Source organism: Nematolebias whitei, chromosome 4, assembly GCF_014905685.2.
Source record: "Nematolebias whitei isolate Nwh7 chromosome 4, NemWhi1, whole genome shotgun sequence".
Taxonomy (NCBI): domain Eukaryota; kingdom Metazoa; phylum Chordata; class Actinopteri; order Cyprinodontiformes; family Rivulidae; genus Nematolebias; species Nematolebias whitei.
The window spans coordinates 4,012,400-4,031,795 of record NC_056501.1 but is presented as its reverse complement, the minus strand read 5'-3'; the positions used below and the strand labels follow the sequence as shown (position 1 = coordinate 4,031,795).

The 19,396-nt window shown below is 42.1% G+C and overlaps 1 protein-coding gene across 1 annotated transcript; it reads right to left on the bottom strand.

Moving 5' to 3' along the window:
- Nucleotides 1-3,420: 3,420 nt before the first annotated feature.
- On the bottom strand, nucleotides 3,421-17,849 carry qdpra (quinoid dihydropteridine reductase a). Its single transcript, XM_037675592.1, has 7 exons — nucleotides 17,663-17,849; nucleotides 17,503-17,595; nucleotides 15,485-15,581; nucleotides 14,854-14,994; nucleotides 10,618-10,726; nucleotides 7,072-7,155; nucleotides 3,421-4,193 (listed from the first exon to the last, which is right to left on the bottom strand). Exons 1-7 carry the CDS (start codon nucleotides 17,744-17,746, stop codon nucleotides 4,091-4,093), a joined length of 711 nt encoding a protein of 236 aa, XP_037531520.1. The 5' UTR covers nucleotides 17,747-17,849; the 3' UTR covers nucleotides 3,421-4,090.
- Nucleotides 17,850-19,396: the final 1,547 nt, after the last annotated feature.

The following is a 19,396-nucleotide window of genomic DNA, read 5'->3' as shown; positions in this document are numbered from 1 at the left end:
AGCAAATAAATCACAGTTTTTTGCATAGATTTCTCAGTCCTGCGACTTATAGCGACTTATATACTTTTTTCATATTCATAAGCAATTTTTGACTAATGCTTTAAATTTCTAAGAACTGCAACAGCGAGTCCTCCCGTGCGCGCTCACTTCACTCGGCTGGTGCAGGCGGAGGAACGCTGGAGAGCTAGCAGCTCCGGCCGTGATGGATGGATGGATGGATGGATGGCAGCGCCTGTGAGAAATGAAGCTGTTTTGACCATTAAATAAACGCATAATAAACATGACGGGTCAGCGGTGACGCTTAATAAATGCGACAAACGCCAAAACGACTTGTTTTTTTCCTCTTCATGATGCGACTTATCCACCGGATTATACAGTACATAAAAATACTAATCTAAAAAAAGGAAATGCAGAATTCACAAACAAAGTGAAACAGCTTCGTCTGTGGAGCAGCTCTCACCTTTAGGACTGGGTAAGACGGCAAGAATACTGGATCAATAGATGGATGAACAAACGCAAACATTAAAGTTTTAGTGTTGTGGTTGTAGTGACATCTAGTGGCCTAAACATCCAACTGCAACAAAATGAACATTATCCACGTCAATAAAAGTGCTGTGTGTTGTCATCATTGGGGAAATGCATGGCAGGCACCTATTACTATTCACCTCGGAAGTGTGTCTACATTTCTATCTCCGTGAATTCGTCCCAAACCACAATGTCAACCCCCACAAGTTATATCCAAACGACCGGCCCGGCTCCGGGAAGTGTGCTATTACTTTTAATGGCATTCGCAGTTACCGTGGCGACATAATGCTAACAAAATTGCCAAATTTCCCATAGGAAATGAATAGGAGAAAACTCTTCACAGAAACTGAGTAACGTATGGAGCCATTTTGGTTCAACATGCAAGGAAGGCAGTGCATTGCCTTGTGAAGCATGCATGCATCCTCCATGCAAGGCACCGAATATTAACTATTATTATAAATTATTAATAATATAATTAACAGTAATAATATTAAAATGGTCAATATTAATAATTAATATTAGTATGAATGTTATTAATGTTCATATTAATTATTAATAGTATATTAGTAATTATTAATATTATTATTAATAAAAATAAATCTGGGTTACAAAATGAATTCAATCATCACATGATGTTTGGGTGTCAAAAGGCACCTCTATGGAAACTGTAGAAAAGTTGGACCATTCCACCTGCTGATGGTCCAGTTTCCAGAACCGTCTACTGATAGAACAAGTCAGCAGCTAATGACCCAGACGAGCAGTTACTGGTCTTCAGCTGTTTAAAAATACAGAACACACTTTGGTGATCTTGAGTTAACATACCAAGAGACTCAGCAACTATTAGCAGAGTGAAAACGTTGTGCTTGTGCATGAAGCTCGAGCACCTGAGATGAATGCCCGGAGCTCCACGCTGCACCTGTGACACGCACTGAATCTGCCTCTCGTACCGTGCACAGAACAAGAGCATCGGTGGCGCCGGGTGACAACTTATCTGCCCCTGCTGAAACAGAAACAACATGCTCCGTCTCAGCTCTAATCTTTGATCAGCTAAAACACTTTCTGTGATAAACACTGACTCTGTCCCCAGGGGCAATCACTCTGCAGTGCTGGCATCATGGGAGGTAATGTATGCACAGGCGTGTTGAAATCGCCTCGGGTCCTCACACACACACACACACAGTGTACACACAGTGAGATGAATTGCTACGCCACGTAGAATAAATACATATCAGCTACAGTGAGCTGAGGCGCTTTGCACTTTCCTATTAATCCTCAGCTCTGTGATTTATTGCAGTGCGCTCGTCAACAACCATGCAGTCCCCTGGAACTGCGGCCAGCCAGGAGAAATGGTGGAGTTTAAGATGAAGGCCCAGCAGCTGCTCGACACCGAGGGCTGAACGTATCGATGCTTAAACAATATTTTGAGCCGAGAGGAACGAGGCTGCAGAATAATCTGTCTGTCATAATCCAAGCTTTAAATTGACGCCTTCCCAGATGTCGCTGATGTGGATTTGTAGGTGAAAGGCCTGGATGCTCAGCAATCAGTTGTGCACGGCAGAGTGAGCGCTAAAGGGTTCTTCTGCAAGTTATTTTTACACAGAGTGTGCACGGCTGTGCATATTCAGCTTCAGCTGTTAGCTCATCCATTTCATTATGACTGCCACTGGAAACCACAGGCTGCTGGTGAAGAGCGCCACCTAGTGGCCATGCTGGTGCAGAAACTGGTGTTTGCTTGGACTGTTAGCAAAATATACATGGAACACTATGGATTTAAATGAAACTTCCACAAAGCAGTCACTAATTTGACCTCAGCAACTAATTACTTAATTATCAATTAACTTCTTTGCAGTGAATCCAATTCAAGATGGCTGCCAAGAAACCGGACTTTAAAACGAGGATGACAATAATTCAACTGATTTTTACAAAAACTGAGCTGAAGTTTTAAGATACAGTAGATCATCTCCAACACATGCACCTTTGTTGGAGTCAACTCTGTCTGTTAGTAAAATATCTCAAACTATTGGGTGGATTTCAGTGAAACTCCCACAAAGTAACCGCCTGCACAAAAACAAGTAGATTTAAGGTCAAACAAAACTTTGGTGTGTGAGTAGCCGACAGTCATTTATAACATACTCAACATGAGAGATCACAAAATATCACATGATTGTGCAAAACGTATTAGTTTCAAGGTTTAACAACTTGGTTATATTTTCATCGTGATTGGACCAAAACATGAAAAGCTGCGGGCGACATGCATTCCTTTAAGGACTGCAAGGCCTTTAATTTCAGCTGAATTTAAATGGGGTGCTTCTTTTGATGAAGTTTCTAGAAACAGATCGTTTACAATATTTATGACAATCTCTAGAGTATACAAAATTAAATTAAGTTCTACGTGAAATAGATTAAAGTGGAACACAGTCAATCCCATAAAGTCACCAGCTTTAAATCGGTTTGTAAAAATAATTTCCCGACATTTTTATTTAATGGTTTTAATTATTTACCAATATTCTCCATGCACAGAATTTCCTGATGCATGCTCAATAATCCAGGTAGAAAAATCTAAAAAAGTTAAATATGCATGCACAGAATTATGTACATTTCAAAATATTTGGAGTAAACCCTTTTATATTTCAAGTTTTCATTACAACTCAAGACAAAACATACCTGCTGATGACCATTTAATTATTAAACATTTCTTTAAATGTCTAAAAAAACGTGTTTATAAATCCAAACTAATTGTGTGCATGTATATATATATACACATACACACATACACAGTAGATATCTTCATGAAATATTTTTGAGTATCTGTACTTCTGTTTTACAATTCCTTTTGAAAAGCACATTTGTGTGTCTTTAGGCAGAGATAGCACAAAATAAAAAGTATAAGAAAGGTTTAGAAATGTTGAGTCCGTTTATTCCTGATGCAGTTTATTGTGAATTTTAGCTACAAGACATTTAGAAAACTCACCATCAGGATCAGAACATGTATTTTGTACGGAGGGGACACAGAACATTTTAAAAAAGGTACAAATACTCAAACAAAGCCACGCCACGCGTAGCGTTGAGGCGGCGGCAGCGTCCCTGGACTCACTGCAGCGGCACAGCGCCTTCACAGAACACGAGCAGCAGAAGAAAACTACGGACGTAGCACATACTTAACAACGAGCTAACATGAAGAGTCTGAGACGTGATGAAGTTCTGCAGAAAACTTTCCCCTCAAACCTGCCCTGCATGAATCATCATTAGCTCCTGTTTTCACACCAGCCCCCCCTTAATGAGTCTAATAGATTGGTATGTGATACTCCAACACTTCTAAACTCACCACTTCACGTCGCTGATCTTTAAACTATTGAAAACTGTGATTAAGTTGCAATGCTCCACTGATGAACTGTTTGTTTTCATTAATTTTCCACAGATTGTCCGTTACAGTTGTGGTGTTCTACAGCTAGATGGCGCTGTGAGGCTGCTTTAAACAAAAAAAAAAAAAAAAAACTCCTCCTTCCCCCCACAAGACACCCATCTGGTCATCTCTCGTCTGTCCCTCCTCCTCTCCCCACCTCCTCTACGGAGCAGCAGCAACCCGAGTTTCTCCTCCAGCAGTGAGGAGTTGCATCAGGCTTCCTGAAGCTGGACGGTTCTCCCCCGTGGCCCAGCCCAAGAACATTCTGCAGGAGAAACAAAGACGAGAACACATTTACCAACAACAGCCAGAGCAGCACAACGTCACGGTTTTATGATGTTTTTAAAGAAAACCACGTGCACATCCTCGTGACTCAGTGACACTAACCTGCAGAAACAAAGGATGAACGAACGAATGAATATTCAGTTACACAACTTCACCACGCGCCACTGAGGCGGCTGAATAATAACGCTACAGAAACATGGAGAATAAAATCAAACGTCCCGTCAGTGGTTAAACGTTGTAACAGAACCGTCTTGCAGGATTTATTTATTTTTATCACAACTTGGGAGTCGTTTTAACGAGCAGGTGTGTACATGTACATGCTGCCCTCACTGCCAGAGTCAAAAGGGTGATCATGTTTTTGCTCGTTTCTGCGTGTTTGATGTCTGAACAAATTATTTCATGAACAACTGGATTAATTTTAATTAAACTTACAGGAAATAATCTGCAAGTAATCAACTTTCAAGAGTTTATTAAATTAAAGATGGCCGCCACAGTCAACTAATTACTGACAACAAAAATGTTGTTATAGCTCAATAGAACAAATATTTACTAATACTTTGGTGTGGTCAACGTTCAGTCATCCTGGACTCTGCATGAGATCATGTTCATTTTGGACAGGGCCGTTCAACTGGTGGCCCGGGGGCCAAATCAGGCCCACGGGTGAGCTCAGTTCGGCCACCAATGGGTTCATTGTGAAATAAAACTAAATTTTAAAACGTAAAACAAACTTCATGAGAATAACTCCTGGATGTCCGGCCCCCGAGCTCCTGGTTTTCAGTAACTGTGGCCCCCTGAGCAGTTAAGAAGAATAGTCCTGATTTAGGAGTTTAAAGTGAAACAGCTAGAACTTCACCTGCTCTCATCGTAAAGTGATGGTGCTCTAAAGATGCATGAAAGGCAGCGGGTGATAAGCATTCCTGCAGAGTGCTGAGCCTTTAATTTGAAGTGCACGGAGCTGAAGTCAGAACAGAAAACTACTCGCAGAGAAACTCATCTTAACAATTTTATTTTATTTTTTCTTTTGTGGTGGCTTTTAAACAAAGTCTAATTAGTTTGGTGAAAAAACGTGTTTTTAATTTTGTGCTAAAAATGGAACAAACGGTGATCAGGAAGTGACGCAGAGGAGGAGCCAAAGGGACGATCCAACCGCCACCATTTCACAACTGTCTTTATGTGTTTGTCTAATTTAAAAGCACTATCAAAAATAACTCCCAGATTCCTGACAGTGGAGTGGCTGCATGAAGAAGCCAAGAGTGTCAAGGGTGTTACATTTACCAAAGCTGATGACTTCTGTTTTATTTTCATTTAAATTCAGAAAATTTAGTTTTAACCAGACTTTAATGTCATGTAGACAGTTCAAGAGTGGATCCAGTGGAGTGACCCTGTCTGACTCAATCAGAAGATATAACTGAGTATCATCAGCAAAGCAATGAAAAGGGATGTGTTTTCTAAAAATGGACCCCAAAGGCAACATGTAGAGATTAAAAAGAAGTGGACCTAAAATAGACCCTTGAGGGACCCCACAGATCAGAGGAGCTGGAGATGAATAACATTCTCCTAAATGAACAGAAAAACTCGTGTCAGCCAGGTAGGATCAAAACCAGGATCAAACTGTGCCTTTGACACCGACCACCTGCTCAAGTCGTGACAAGATGTTGTGGTCCACAGAATCAACGGCAGCAGAAAGTCTAAAAGCACTAAAACAGCAGAACTTCCTGCATCAACGGTTAAAAGAAGGTCATTAAAAACTCTTAAAAGGGCCGTCTCTGAGCTGTGGTCTGATTTTAAACCTGACTGGAATTTTTCACCAATGCTGTTGGCAGTTAAGAACCTCTTAAGTTGGTTAAAAACTACTTTCTCTAAAATTTTTTGATTATCAGAGATGATCTAATCCCATCTAATCTCCTTCGGCCTGCACGGATACAAACACCCCTAAAATTGCACATTTATCCAAACCTGCATCTAAAATGTGGTGTAAGAACTTGTTTACTACTTTAATGGACTGCAGTCAAAAGTAAAACAAACTGGGTCTTTGGAAGAATCTGCCATTGATTGACGTGTTTGTTATTTATCTACAGTGGAGCGAGCGACATGATTGACTGACGTGTCAAATCACAGCCTTACTGAACTGAGATCACACGTCAGTAACTTTTAGAATTTTTTTTAAAAATCGTTAAGTAGTAAAGAATTTCACAAGAGACTAATTATGTTATATTTTCTTTGTGTGCGGAACCATTTTTTGCGTTTAATGAGATATTTTCTGACATTTTAGGTAACTTGGATTAATTGATGGATCTAAATGGATTTAAAGCATCAAAGATAAAACAATAACGCTAATAACGGAGATGATGTGGGTCTGAAACAGCCTCCAGGACCGACACGAACAATCTGAAAGAAACTGAAATTCTCTGCTGACGGCAGCCTCGATGAGACAGAACGAGGGTCGGACAGATAAGGTTGTGTCTGAGTGTCAGCGGGGGGCCGCTGGGATCAAAGACAGGAAGCTGTGCAGAACCAGAACAAAATCATGGGATGAAAGACGCGTGTTATTATTCTCTCAGGGCCATAAAACTCAAATAAAATATTTATTTGTAGGTCAAAAGAGGAGTCTCATCATTCTGCTGTCCATTTCTTTGATGAGGTCTTTATGCATTTTGTTTTTAATTAAAAGGTTTAAATAATACACACTCATTAAAAGCCACCATATTGTCCCATAAACCCAGCCCTCATTAAAAGATTTACAACAAACAAGCTCACTAGACGCTAGTGCGGGAAACACGTTCAATGTGACAGGACAGAAACAAAATAAATGTTCATTAAAAAAATAAAAATAAAAGACATTTCTCCTCCACACTCACTCTGCAATGTATTCCAGCGGCGTCCAGGAGCTGAAGTCTGCGTCAGGCATGAACTTCCTGTTCATCGGCGTATCCAAGGTAACGCTGCCAAATGAAGCCAGATAAGAGTCAGGCTGAGCGGCTGCATCTGAGCAGCAGAGGAAACGGCCCCGTGTGAGCTACACAGCCACAAGTAAAAGGTCATCCTTACAGAAACTCAATGAGAACTCAGATATTAACATTTTATTTTTAATGTCAGAAAACAACGAGTGAGAACAGGACGCATGGCTCGTGCTTTAAAAAGACCAGATGTTAAAGAACACCGTGAGGACGGTCGCCTTAATTATCACCTGCCATCATGATTTGTCCTGCGTCTGTGTGTTTGTAGAGTTAGAGTTAGCAAAATATCTCCTGAATCAAAGGATATTTTAACTGATAATCATTTAATGTTCATCTACAAACAATTCAAGATGGCCCCCACTGAACAATTTTAGCAATATCAACCAGGGGCGATTCTAGAATCTAACCTTTAGGGGGCTCAGCCCCTCAGCGTTGACAGCGGCTCTTGGCTTGAACAACGCAGTGGGGGAGGGAGACACACTGGTGGGGGTGGGGGGTGGGGGTCACAGAAAATTAAGCCAGTGTTTCCCCTACTTTACCTGCATTGGCAGGGCGCTCATTCCTTCTGCGATTTATGTCGACGGGGGCGGATGGCTCAGTGTCGGGGACTCGGAGCGCTACCTCTAGCATTTTAGGATGCGCTGCTAGCTTAGTGCTACATCGGTGCCGGCAGTTTGTGTGTGTTTGTGTGTGTGTGGGGGGGGGGGGGGGGGGGGGGCAGGCAGGCACCCTGCTTGTAAGATAGGGGAAACACTGAAAGTAGATGCCATTTCCTGCATTCTGGTGTATAAACATCTATATTTAGAAAACACTTGATTCAATAACTATGTTAGAGAGCTCGACACAACAAGAAGCTAATATTAAACTTGTATTACTACCTGTGAAATACTTATTCATACTAATTCATCCTACTTGCACCATTATATTCTAACATGTTGTTGTTTAACACATTTCTTTTGGACCACCATGTAAATATTACATTCCTTTTTCACTTTTTGGCACTTTTTCACTTTTTGGTACTTTGATCACATACTTCTTGTTTGTTTGTTTGTTTTAGCGAGTTGAAGCAGTTCTTCTCATCCTGAACATATTATTTCATTGTTGTTGTTGTGTTAATCTGTATATGACAAATAAACAAACAAGAAGTAGCCTGACCAACAGCTCTCCTTGTGTGAATAGAGCACACTCCGCTTCTCTCAGGCATCCTAACACGATCACCCCCAGCTCCTGCAGGTAAGAGACGTTTCACTTCAGGACAAATTGAAATCACTGATTGCTGACGAGCCTGCTGGACTGATTGACAGGTGGCGTCAAGGATCAGACTTATGCAAAAAAAATAAAATAAAATCAGATTTTGTGTCATCATTTATCCCTAATTTATTCAATATTTTGGTGAATCTAACATTTACAAAATCATAATGTTTTTTTGTTTTTTTCCCAGGCGTGCTGAGATAAAATTTAGGAGTGCCTGAGCACCCCCCAAAAAGAGGCTAAAACCACCACTGATATTAATTAAAATTTAGTATACCAGCAATGCAGAGACTAATTTCGCCATTGTATGGAAACATACAGTGCTGACATTGTGATGACATTATTATTATTATTATTATTATAACTAGCCTAAAGATATTTTCAATATTTAACCAAAGCAGTGATAACTCCGTCGCCTCACATTTCAAAATGATTTGAGTTTAAAACTCTGGCGTGAAACGGTGGCAGGCGGCCGTTTAGTTTTAGAAATTCGGGCTTCCACAGATTTATTCCAGTCTTCTGCAGCTCCATCTTTAAGGGCGTCGTGCTGCAGCGACAGAGGAGAGGCTGGAGGAGAAACAAGTCAGGGCTAACTCTAAACAGATGTTGGAGAGGTAGAGACTGCGTGGCCTCGTGTTGGGTGGAAAACTACAACCAAAGAGCGAGCAGGAAGCACATCCACCCCCTGAAAACACGCTTCTCACCATGACTGTGCAGAAAGTGGTTTCAATTCAATAAGTGAGCCCCAGAGGCGACCGTGTGCGTCACTCATTTAAAGCTGATTATCTGCACCATCGAAGATCTGTGGGGGGAATCTGGCGTCCTTATTCCTGCATCTCATCTTCACCGAGCGCTTAAATGTTCGACGAAACAAGAGACGAGAGGCGCAACAGCATCGATCTTCACTTTTCACGGCAGCTGCGAGCGTCGCTGGCAGATTTAAAGCAACGCTGCGCCAAAAAAAAAAAATGTGTGGATTTAAATTGATGCTGCCATTTTCAACCTGAGAAAACAAAAGATGATTGGGATAAAAAACTGAATCCATCCACATTACATTAAAACTGACACAGTACATGTTCTTGTCAAACACAAAGAAGTGATCTTATTTATGTTTAAACAAGTTGTCATACGGTGTGCATTTAAATAGCTCTACAATTAAAAATATATATATTTTAAATAAACCGGACCCAGTCAGGGTGGGACTTGGACTCTGCCGGGCTGCTCGTTGTCACCGATTCTGTTCATAACTTTTATGGACAGAATTTCTCGGTGCAGCCAGGGGGGCGGAGGGAGTCTGGTTCGGTGGCCTGAGGAATCATCTCTGCTCTTTGCAGATGATGTGGTCCTGTTGGAATCATCGTGATCTTCAGCTCTAACTGGAGCCGTTCACAGCCGAGTGTGAAGCGGATGAGATGAGAATCAGTACCTTTAAATCTGAGGTCATGGTCCTCAGTCTGAAAAGAGTGGATTGATCTCGTCAGGTCGAGGGTGAGGTTCTGCCTCAAGTGGAGGAGTTCAAGTATCTCGGGGTTTTGTTCATGAGTGAGAGAAGAATGGAGCGAGAGACTGACAGATGGATTGGTGCAGCAACTTTAGTATTGTGGACTCTGTGCTGGTCCGATGTGGTGAAGAGGGAGATGAGCTGTAAGGCAATGCTCTCTGTTTACTGGTCGGTCTACGTTCCTCCCCTCACCTCTGGTCATGAACTCTGGTAGAAACTGAAAGAATGAGATCGTGGATCCAGGAGGTTGAAATGAGTTTCCTCTGCAGGGTAGCTGGACTCTCCCTTAGAGACAGGGTGAGAAGTTCAGTTATCAGGAGAGACTCGGAGTAGAACCACTGCTCCTCCACATCCAGAGGAGCCACACATCTGGTAAGGATGCTCCCTGTGCGCCTCCCTAGGGAGGTGCTTCAGACATGTCCAAGTGGGAGGAGACCCCGTGGAAGACCCTGGCCAACCCTTGAGATCCTCCCAGAAGAGCTGGAAGAGGTGGCGTGGAAAGAGATGCCTTAACCTCCACGTTCAAGATGCTGCCCTGAGACCCGACTTCAGAACAAGAGGAAGATGGTGGATGGATATTTTTCAATGGTTTTTAAAACAATTATGATTTGAAGGAAAGTAAAACGGTTTAAAGTGCACCGCAGCTCGAATATGAAGCATATTTTGGGTTTGCATCGTCTTACTCGACTACTTACGGTAGGACTGCGACAGCTGCAGCTCCCTGAGGCATCCCGCTGTTTTTCGCAGCCAGACTCTGACACAGCTGGTGGACGGCAGCTTTGGCCATGCCGTATCCCATCATGCCTGCAGATCACAGATGGAACTTTGTTTTAGTGTCGCTGAAGAAAAATCATTCTGAACATCAGTAAAGGCAACATGTGCGGGGATTAAAGTTGGCCTGTTGCGTTGCTGCACTGTTGCATTGTTGCAGAAACGTATGCAGAAGCTTTTTTATGAAACATCAAAGGGACAGCATGGAGGCTGCAGAACGGCTGAGACACGGTTTCTTTCATTTTGAAATGCACAAATAATAAAGTTGATATAGCAACACATAAAGAACTTCCTTTAAGTGCAAAATAAGATTTGAATTAAATAAAACAGTGGAAATATTGTAACTGTTAAATATGTAACAGTGATCTTGGTGCTTGTAGTTTTAAAAGAGTCGGACAGCAGGAAGTCAGAACCTGTAAATTAATCTGCTCTAACCAGGAGAAAACATCTGTTACTCTTAGCAGATGAAAATAAAAATCCAAAGAGGAATGTTGAGCATCTGCTGCCTCCCCTAAACCATCTTATTACAGGCACCGACCAATGGGAGCAAGGGGCGGTGGGGCCACTTCACTTCTGAGCTTTTGTTTTCCACTAAAAGAGAAAAAGCAGGAACAAGCAAACGAGGGGGATAAACAAGTCGGGGCGTTCCAAAGCATGAGGTGCTTTCATGCTCCGATCTGCTCCGGCACCAGCAGGTCATCCCAAAGGTTCAAACATGTGACCCGGGCCTCGTGTTCAGAGCCCATCTGCAGCCACCAGTTCGATTCAACCAGCCTTTAAAAACCAGCTCCAACCGACTGAAAACCAGTTTAGGAGCAAGGTGAGGAGGTGACAAGTCAAATTTATTCATAAAGCACATTTAAAAACAGCAGCTGATTCCAAAGTGCTTCACAAAACATAAATAAAATAAATAAATGGGAGTAATTAAAGAAAAAAAATAAAAAGTGATTAAAAGTATCAAAAGAAAAATATAAAACAATGAAACACTAAAAATCAAATCACATCGTTTCAAAACGCCACGAAGTTCAAGCTCAATAATCCAGATTAAAGTCCAACACAGGCAGGTCATCTGGACAGTTTCTTTTTTTTTTTTTTGTTGGGACGTTTCGTCCTTCATCCTAAGGACTTCTTCAATCTGAGGAGACACCAAACAAACCGAGTCCCACAAACAGCACACTCCCGTGCGAGCACGGTTGAAGAAGCAATCTCCTCAGATTGTCCATGCCACGACGTCATCAAGACATTTTAACAGAGGGTCAATTGTGCATGAACTGTTGGGTTTTAAGTGCAGAGAAATCTGACCATCGTGAGCATAACAATAAAAAGACCATGTTTCCTCAGGATAGACCCCAAAAGGAGCAGAAACAGTGACATAGTGAGACACAGCAAATAACTATAACTTTAAATAAATGATGGTTTAAACTAGGGATGCACGATATGATCGGCATGGTTTCAGTATCGGCCGATATTAGAGTTAAAGTTAAATATCGGACATTCCATCAAAATAACTCATCGGTATAAAAGACAAACCCAGTGACAAGGACGTCTGCAGCGCCAGCACAACGTGATGACGTCACGCGCGCCCACCTGATCCGACCACGGCGGAGAGGGAAATTCAAAATGTCGGCGGTGTGGAAGTTTTTTTTTCGTTGAGTATATTGGATTCTGAAGATTTTTGGACTACGTTGAGCCTCGCTACATCGTCCCCAGTCAGAGATATTTGTCCGACGTGGCCTGACCGGAGTTACAAGCCGTCAGTTCCGACGTCATTGAGAAGCCAACAGCCGATAGCACTGGGTGAGTTTTACCACAGACATTTGGACGTCGTGTTAGCCTCGTTAGCATGATTAGTGTTACGGTACAATGGATAGACAAAAACTTTGAACTTAAAAAGTCTGTCCTTCATGCACAGGAGTGCAGAGGATCCCACACTGCAGCTATAGGAACCTGGAACAAGCCTCCACAAGTGAGACAGCATCGCAGGTGACTAATGCTAATAAATAACATTTAACACTTTTCATTTAATATAAGTTAAAGTGCTTTGCATATCTTATAGCTGTTACTGAATATATGTCACCAGCTCTTACAGCCGTTACACAATTATTGTAGAAAATAAGATGCTATGTTCTGATAAAGGAACTGATATTAAAAATATCGGTGCATCCCTAGTTTAAACCAGTGGTGTCCAACCCTAGAACCACCGTCCTGCATGTTTCAGATGCTTCAGCACACGAGATTTAAACAAACAGGATAAAAAAAAACAGTTTCTGCAGAACTTGAGGGCACGCTGATGAAGTCATTTAACAATGAATCAGGGATATTAGAGCTAGACACCCCTGTTTTAAACTGATTTACAGTTGTTTTATCAAAATACTTTAAAAATAATTTTAAGACAGACATTTTCACTGAGAGACGAGAAAAACACAAAACAAAATAAAGACAGAAGAAAAGCTGTTCGGAGCCTTTCATGTAATTCACGTCTCCTCTTTTCTGTTCGAAATCAAACTCTGGAGAAACTTCAGCAGCCGCCTGGAAAACAGCTGCATATCTTTGAGGCTAATCACATCTTATAAAAATCTCACAGCAAAGAAGAGCTCTTCTGCCCCGGCAGTCTTTGTGGGGATGACCTCCATTTTAATTCTCAAAGAGGTCAGTCATAAGATTTATCAACTTCATGCTGAGAAATTGCCTTTTAAATTAGTTTTTGACCTTGTTTTCTGACGGCGTCAAATGATTTTAGCATCAATTCAAGTCTCAAACTACGGTTTCCTACTTGGATAAGTGGAGCGATCTCGTTGTTTTGCTCAGTTTTCTTACAGAGCGGTGAGGCGTCCCTGGATTTAACAGCCTGCTCATTCATAAAACTCTGATTAACCTTGACAAAGTGAAAGTCAATACAATTAATTAACTCTTTAATCTGCTTTTTTTAACACCGACTGTCCTGGATTTGGCTGAACTCGATGCGTTTGATCCAAACACTGAACAAAAACCATCCGATGTAGTTTCTTACATTTGATTAATTAAACCCTGAAATTTCACTGTTCTACATAAAAATGAAAGCTGTGGATGAGACAGTCAAACAAAAGACCGCAATTACAAAAACAAAAAAAGTCTTGGCCCGTTTCAGGGCTCTGGGTCCAAGTGGGCCAGATCTGCTGAGTCACTGCAGCCAATAAGTCAGGCTCGGTGCTGATCCAGAGACTCGTGCACTTTAAATCTCAGTTCATCACATGGCTGTTCTCAGACCACATGGCCCAAAACCAAAGCGTCTGATCACAGCTGGGCTGGCGTTCAGCGATCAGGGCTGATAACAAATAATCATGATTGATGAGCTGAGATCATTCAAACCGAGATGTTGGAAATCTCAATTTATAATTCTACAAAATGACTCTTCAGTAAATCATCCAGCACTTAGTTGGACTCTACATTTAATTTAATAACGTTAATAAACCCGTTTATTGTTAATCATTTTATTTATGGAGCACATTTAAAACCAAAGTGCGGTACACTAAAATTAAAACCTGACTGGATTAGCTAAACACAATAAACGGAGACAGATGAAAAGTGTCCAAGCAAAACAAGGAGAACATTAAATTTAATTAAATTAAATAACTAAAATAAACTGAGATTCCTTGAAGGCATGCACCGCACCCACCACCTTTAGTGCCAGAATTGTTCAACTTAATCCATTTTATGATGAGGGGACAGAGTCGTAGTTGCTTTGATCAAAGCTCGTTAATGAGATCTGTAGACACTCGGAGGACGAGTGGAGAACGACCGTCAGCTACAACCGCAACAAACTGGAGCTCAGCATCCGCCAACGTTTCCAAGCTACAGCCAGTTTTATGAAATACTAAACTCATAAATAACAAAACGACTCAATCGTTCGTTTACAGTTCAGCAGAGACAGAACTTGGTGTAAAGCTCAAAGAGAGCACATATTCATTAAACATGAGAGAATCTTGTTGTCAGAGCCTCTGGTCCCTCAGCAGCTCTGCAGCCACTGAGATGCTTCTCATTCGTCCTCGTTCTGCTTCCATTTTGTCGATATGTTTCCGCTCCAAGTGATCAGTGAAACATCTGGCTGCCTCTGGCACGTCGCACAAACGGATCAGGCTGACCCGATGAAAGCTGTAAACAGAACAAAAAGCGTCCCTCACCTCCGGTGCCCGTCAGGGCCGCCTTGGCTCCAGCCAACGTCAGCAGACCTCCGGCTTTCAGGTGGAGAGCAGCAAGGTGGCTGGAGATGGTGGACGTCCACACGCTTTGTTTCCACATCAGATCCGTGTTCTTGTAGAAGTCTGAAGGAACATATGAATATTATCTGTTTTTATGTTGAATGATTCAGTACACAGGTGAGCCTGTTTAAAACAATAATGAATTAATTACCGTAATTTCCTGAGTATAAGTCACTACTTTGTTCACAGCTTTGAACACCACAGCTCATACAACGCCGCATTCACTATTTCCACGTAAATATATTCTCCGAGAGTCTGACTGCCCCATATTTGTTCACCTGAACGGACTATGACCAGCTGAATGTAGGTCAGTCACAGGAATGAAGCTTCCAGCTGTTTTTAGCTGATTCAGCCGAGTGTCTTATTTACAATCAAAGTGAACTCACATTGTTGCAATCTACTCCAGCTGTTTTCCAGATGTATTGATTTAAACTCTTTCAAACTGCACCATTCGACTTTTTGTGTTTGATTTTATACTTTGCAATGAGGTCTTGGCTGAAGAAAGTTTGGCGGATGATTAATGTTTAAACAAATAAAAGGTTTGAACTCTGACCTTTGGAACTACAGTTTCCTCCTGCCCATCCGCCTGCCACGCACAAGATGGCGTCCACCTTCTGCTCCCCCAGCAGCTGGGCCACATCTGCCGTCACCTGCGGCCAAAAGAGAGACAATACCCACTGAGGCTTTTCATAAAGCTGCGTGGCTCACACACCAGCTGAAGCCATCACTTCAGGACAACAATCAAAGAGGAGATGTGGAAAAAGCCATCACAGCAGGCGGTGCTTTAAACACAGTGGCTTGAAATGAGCGTTTCATCGTCAAACTTGAAGCTGTGATAACAGAGCTGGCAGCAAATTCTTCTAATGCTCAACAAACAGACGATCTGCGGTGGGTTAGAAACAACTGCCACTATCTTTTGAATAAAATAGCCTTTTAGTATTGATCATTTTTATCCATATAACATTCTGTATTTCTTAAAAGAATGCATAGTGCGTGTTCCGTGCCCGAGTATTAACCTAAGATCATTTTATGTTGAGACATAATGCAAGAAGAGCTAATTTAGCCAAACCTAGAAAAATTAAAAATAAACACTCTGAAATGTGAACGTGCAGAAATGTGCGTGTTGGGAATGATTGTCAGCTAATACCACATCGTTTAGCTCAGTGTCTGTTCCACTCACTGAGCTCTAAGCATTTTTGTGCAGGGTTAGGACAATTGGCTGTGGCAGCCATCTTGAATTGGGCTGACTAATACAGTGGCAATTTTAGCCTCTTTTTGAGGGTGCTCAAATACCCCTAAACTTTAAATCAGCATCCCTGAAAAATAAAGAAACCATTGTTAATATTTTGTAAGGAAACTCAGTTCTCAAATTTTAGATTCACCAAAATATTTAATAAATCTGGAACAAATGATGACACTCTTAACGAGCCAGTAAAATCTACGATTTTTATTTTTTTTACACAAGTCGAATCTTTGATGCCACCTGTCAATCAATCCATCAGGCATGTCAGCAACTGACCAATCAGCGATCACAATTTGTCTCGAACTGAAACGCCCTTTTCCTGCAGGAGCTGAATCTGAACTGAATCTGGAAAAACGTAAAAGATGATAAAAGCCCTGTGGCCGACCTCACGATCAGCTGAACAAAACAGTTATAAACAGGAAGTACCACATGTTCACCTGTATGAAGGTAACTGCAGGTAAATCCTCCATTTTCTGTAGTAATTACATTGTATGCTTAATGGTTAACTTAAAGGTTAATGCTTAAAGCTAGTTGTTTTGTTTTGTGCGTTATAAATGTAGATATGTTGTATCTTCTGGTTGAAAGTTTAGTCTTCGTGTGTTATGATCAGTTGACACTAAACTGATTTTGTAGTGTTTATTAGGTTGTGTAATGTAAAGTGGAGCGCTAGGTCTGAAGCATCTTAGCTAGCGCGTCTGTATTGCGTGCCGCTAACTTAGCCGTACTTCTTGCTGTGCCTCTTAAATAGTTGTTGAATCAAGTGTTTACATACGACGGTAAATGTAATGTTTAAAAACCTATTAAAATACACCAAAATGCAGGAAATGGTATCTACTTTATTCAAAAAATAATGGGGGAAGACCCCCACCCCCAGTGTGCCCACCCACCACACACACACACACACACACACACACACACGCACGCACACACACACACACACACACACACACTTTACAAATGCTTCTGATGTCGATGACCACTGCATTGTTCAAGCAAAGAGCCATTGTCAGCACTGGGGGCTAATCGCCCCCAAAGGTCATGTTCTAGAATCGCCCCTGTTAATAGAAGTTCAGCCAATTTTAATTACTTTAAATGAGTTTCATTCGAACCCATCGTTCATGAGATCTTTTAAACGCGGGCACAAATAATCTAAAAAGTCTTTGTTACGTCTATATGATCGTGTGAGTCACAAACGCTTCATTTCAAAACTCCTACTTCCAAATGCGGCTTGAACGCAGCGCTTAGGAAACATTGAACGCAACTGAAGTGCTGCTAGTAGTACGATCAACTTCAGTGTTGGGTTGTGCAGTCCGACACCCGAAGCTCACCTGTCCTGCCTGCTCGGTGAAACATTCAGTCAACTTCACGATCACATTTTCATTTGCCTCCTCGTTAGAAGCCATGTCGATGCTGGCGACCCACTGGAACACAGAACACAGTTAGCTTGACGTCGTTAGCAAGCGGCTAACGGCAGCCGCCGCCACTCACCCATCCTTTGGATTTAAAGTGCTGGACGCACTTTGAGCCCAGAGCACCCCTTCCACCGTACACGATGACCCGGTTAGAAGCCATGTTTTCTCCGTGTGTGTAACGCCCAGCAGTGAGGGGCTGAGCCGCCGAGCAGCGGCTGAAATACACCGAGAGGAGGAGGAACAGGAGGAAGAGGAGGCGCGCGCCACTCCGTCAGGCAACAGGTTGGACTGCTGCGTTCAAAGACGCTCGGAAATACAACAACAGATATTTAAGGGAGGTACATTAAGAACAAATAGAATATCGAGGAAAAAGTGCTATATTTTTGTCATTCACGTCATAAAGTAAAACTCTTCTCACATGTAGTAAAATATGGCAAGTCTTTATTTCTAGTCATTTTGATGATTCTAGATAATGAAAACTCAAATCTCAATGTCTCAGAAAATTAGAATATTGTAATGAAGTTTCATATTGGAAACTCATGCACAATATGCGCAGACATGAGCTACAAATGTTGCATTTCTCAAATCAAGCTGCTCCTGAACCAGAGACAGCATAAGAAGCTTCTTACCTGGACTGTGGACTTCAGAAAACCCCTGCACCAGCAGAGAACATGGACCAAAACCATCACTGGCTGTGGAAACTTCACTCTGGACTTCAACAACGTGGATTCTGGACCTCTCCATGTTTCCTCCAGACTCCAGAAATGACATGAACATTTATTTTCATGTGAAAAGAGGACGTTGGACCACTGACAGACAGTCCAGTTCTTTGTGTCCTCAGCAGGTAAGACACTTCTGATGTTGTTTCTGGCTCAGGCTGGACTTGAGGATTAAGACATTTGTTGTTCATGTAGAGGAGTTCATCAGCTGATCAGGTGATCAGGGTGGGACACCAGGAGTTTGAACCTCTTCACAATATGAGGATGCTGATGGAGGAGTGGCAGTGAAGTATGTTAAAGTGGTGCATTATATGGTTGAGGACAGCAGGACATGTATGAGGACAGCAGGACAGTGGTGAGATGTGCTGTAGGAGTGACATATAGCTTCAAGGTGGAGGTGGGAGTGCATCAAGGATCAGCTCTGAGCCCCTTCTTGTTTGCTCTGGTGATGGACCGGCTAACAGATGAGGTCAGGCAGGAATCTCCGTGGACTATGATGTTCACAGATGACATCATGATCTGTGGTGAGAACAGAGAACAGGTGGAAGAGAAATTGGAGAGGTGGAGGTATGCACTTGAAAGAAGAATGAAAGTCAGCCGAAGTAAGACAGAGTCCATGTGTGTGAATGAGAGGGAGGAGGTGGAACAGTGAGGCTACAAGGAGCAGAGGTCACAAAGGTGCAGGACTTCAAGGACTCGGGGTCCACTGTCCAGGAACATGGGGAGTGTGGTAAAGAGGTGAAGAAGAGAGTCCAGGCAGGATGGAGTGATGGAGAAAAGTTTCAGGAGTGATTTGTGACAAAAAGGGTGTCAGCAAAGGTCAAAGGAAAAGTTTACAAGACAGTGGTGAGACCAGCTATGTTGTATGGTCTGGAGACAGAGACATGGACAAAAAGACAGGAGACAGAACTGGAAGTGTCAGAAATGAAGATGTTGAGGTTCTCCTTAGGAGAGACAAGGATGGAGAAGATCAGGAATGAGATCATCAGAGGTACAGCACAGGTTGAACAACTGGGAGATAAAGTTAGAGAGGACACACTGAGATGGTTTGGACATGTCCAGAGGAGGGACAGTGGTTTGGACATGTCCAG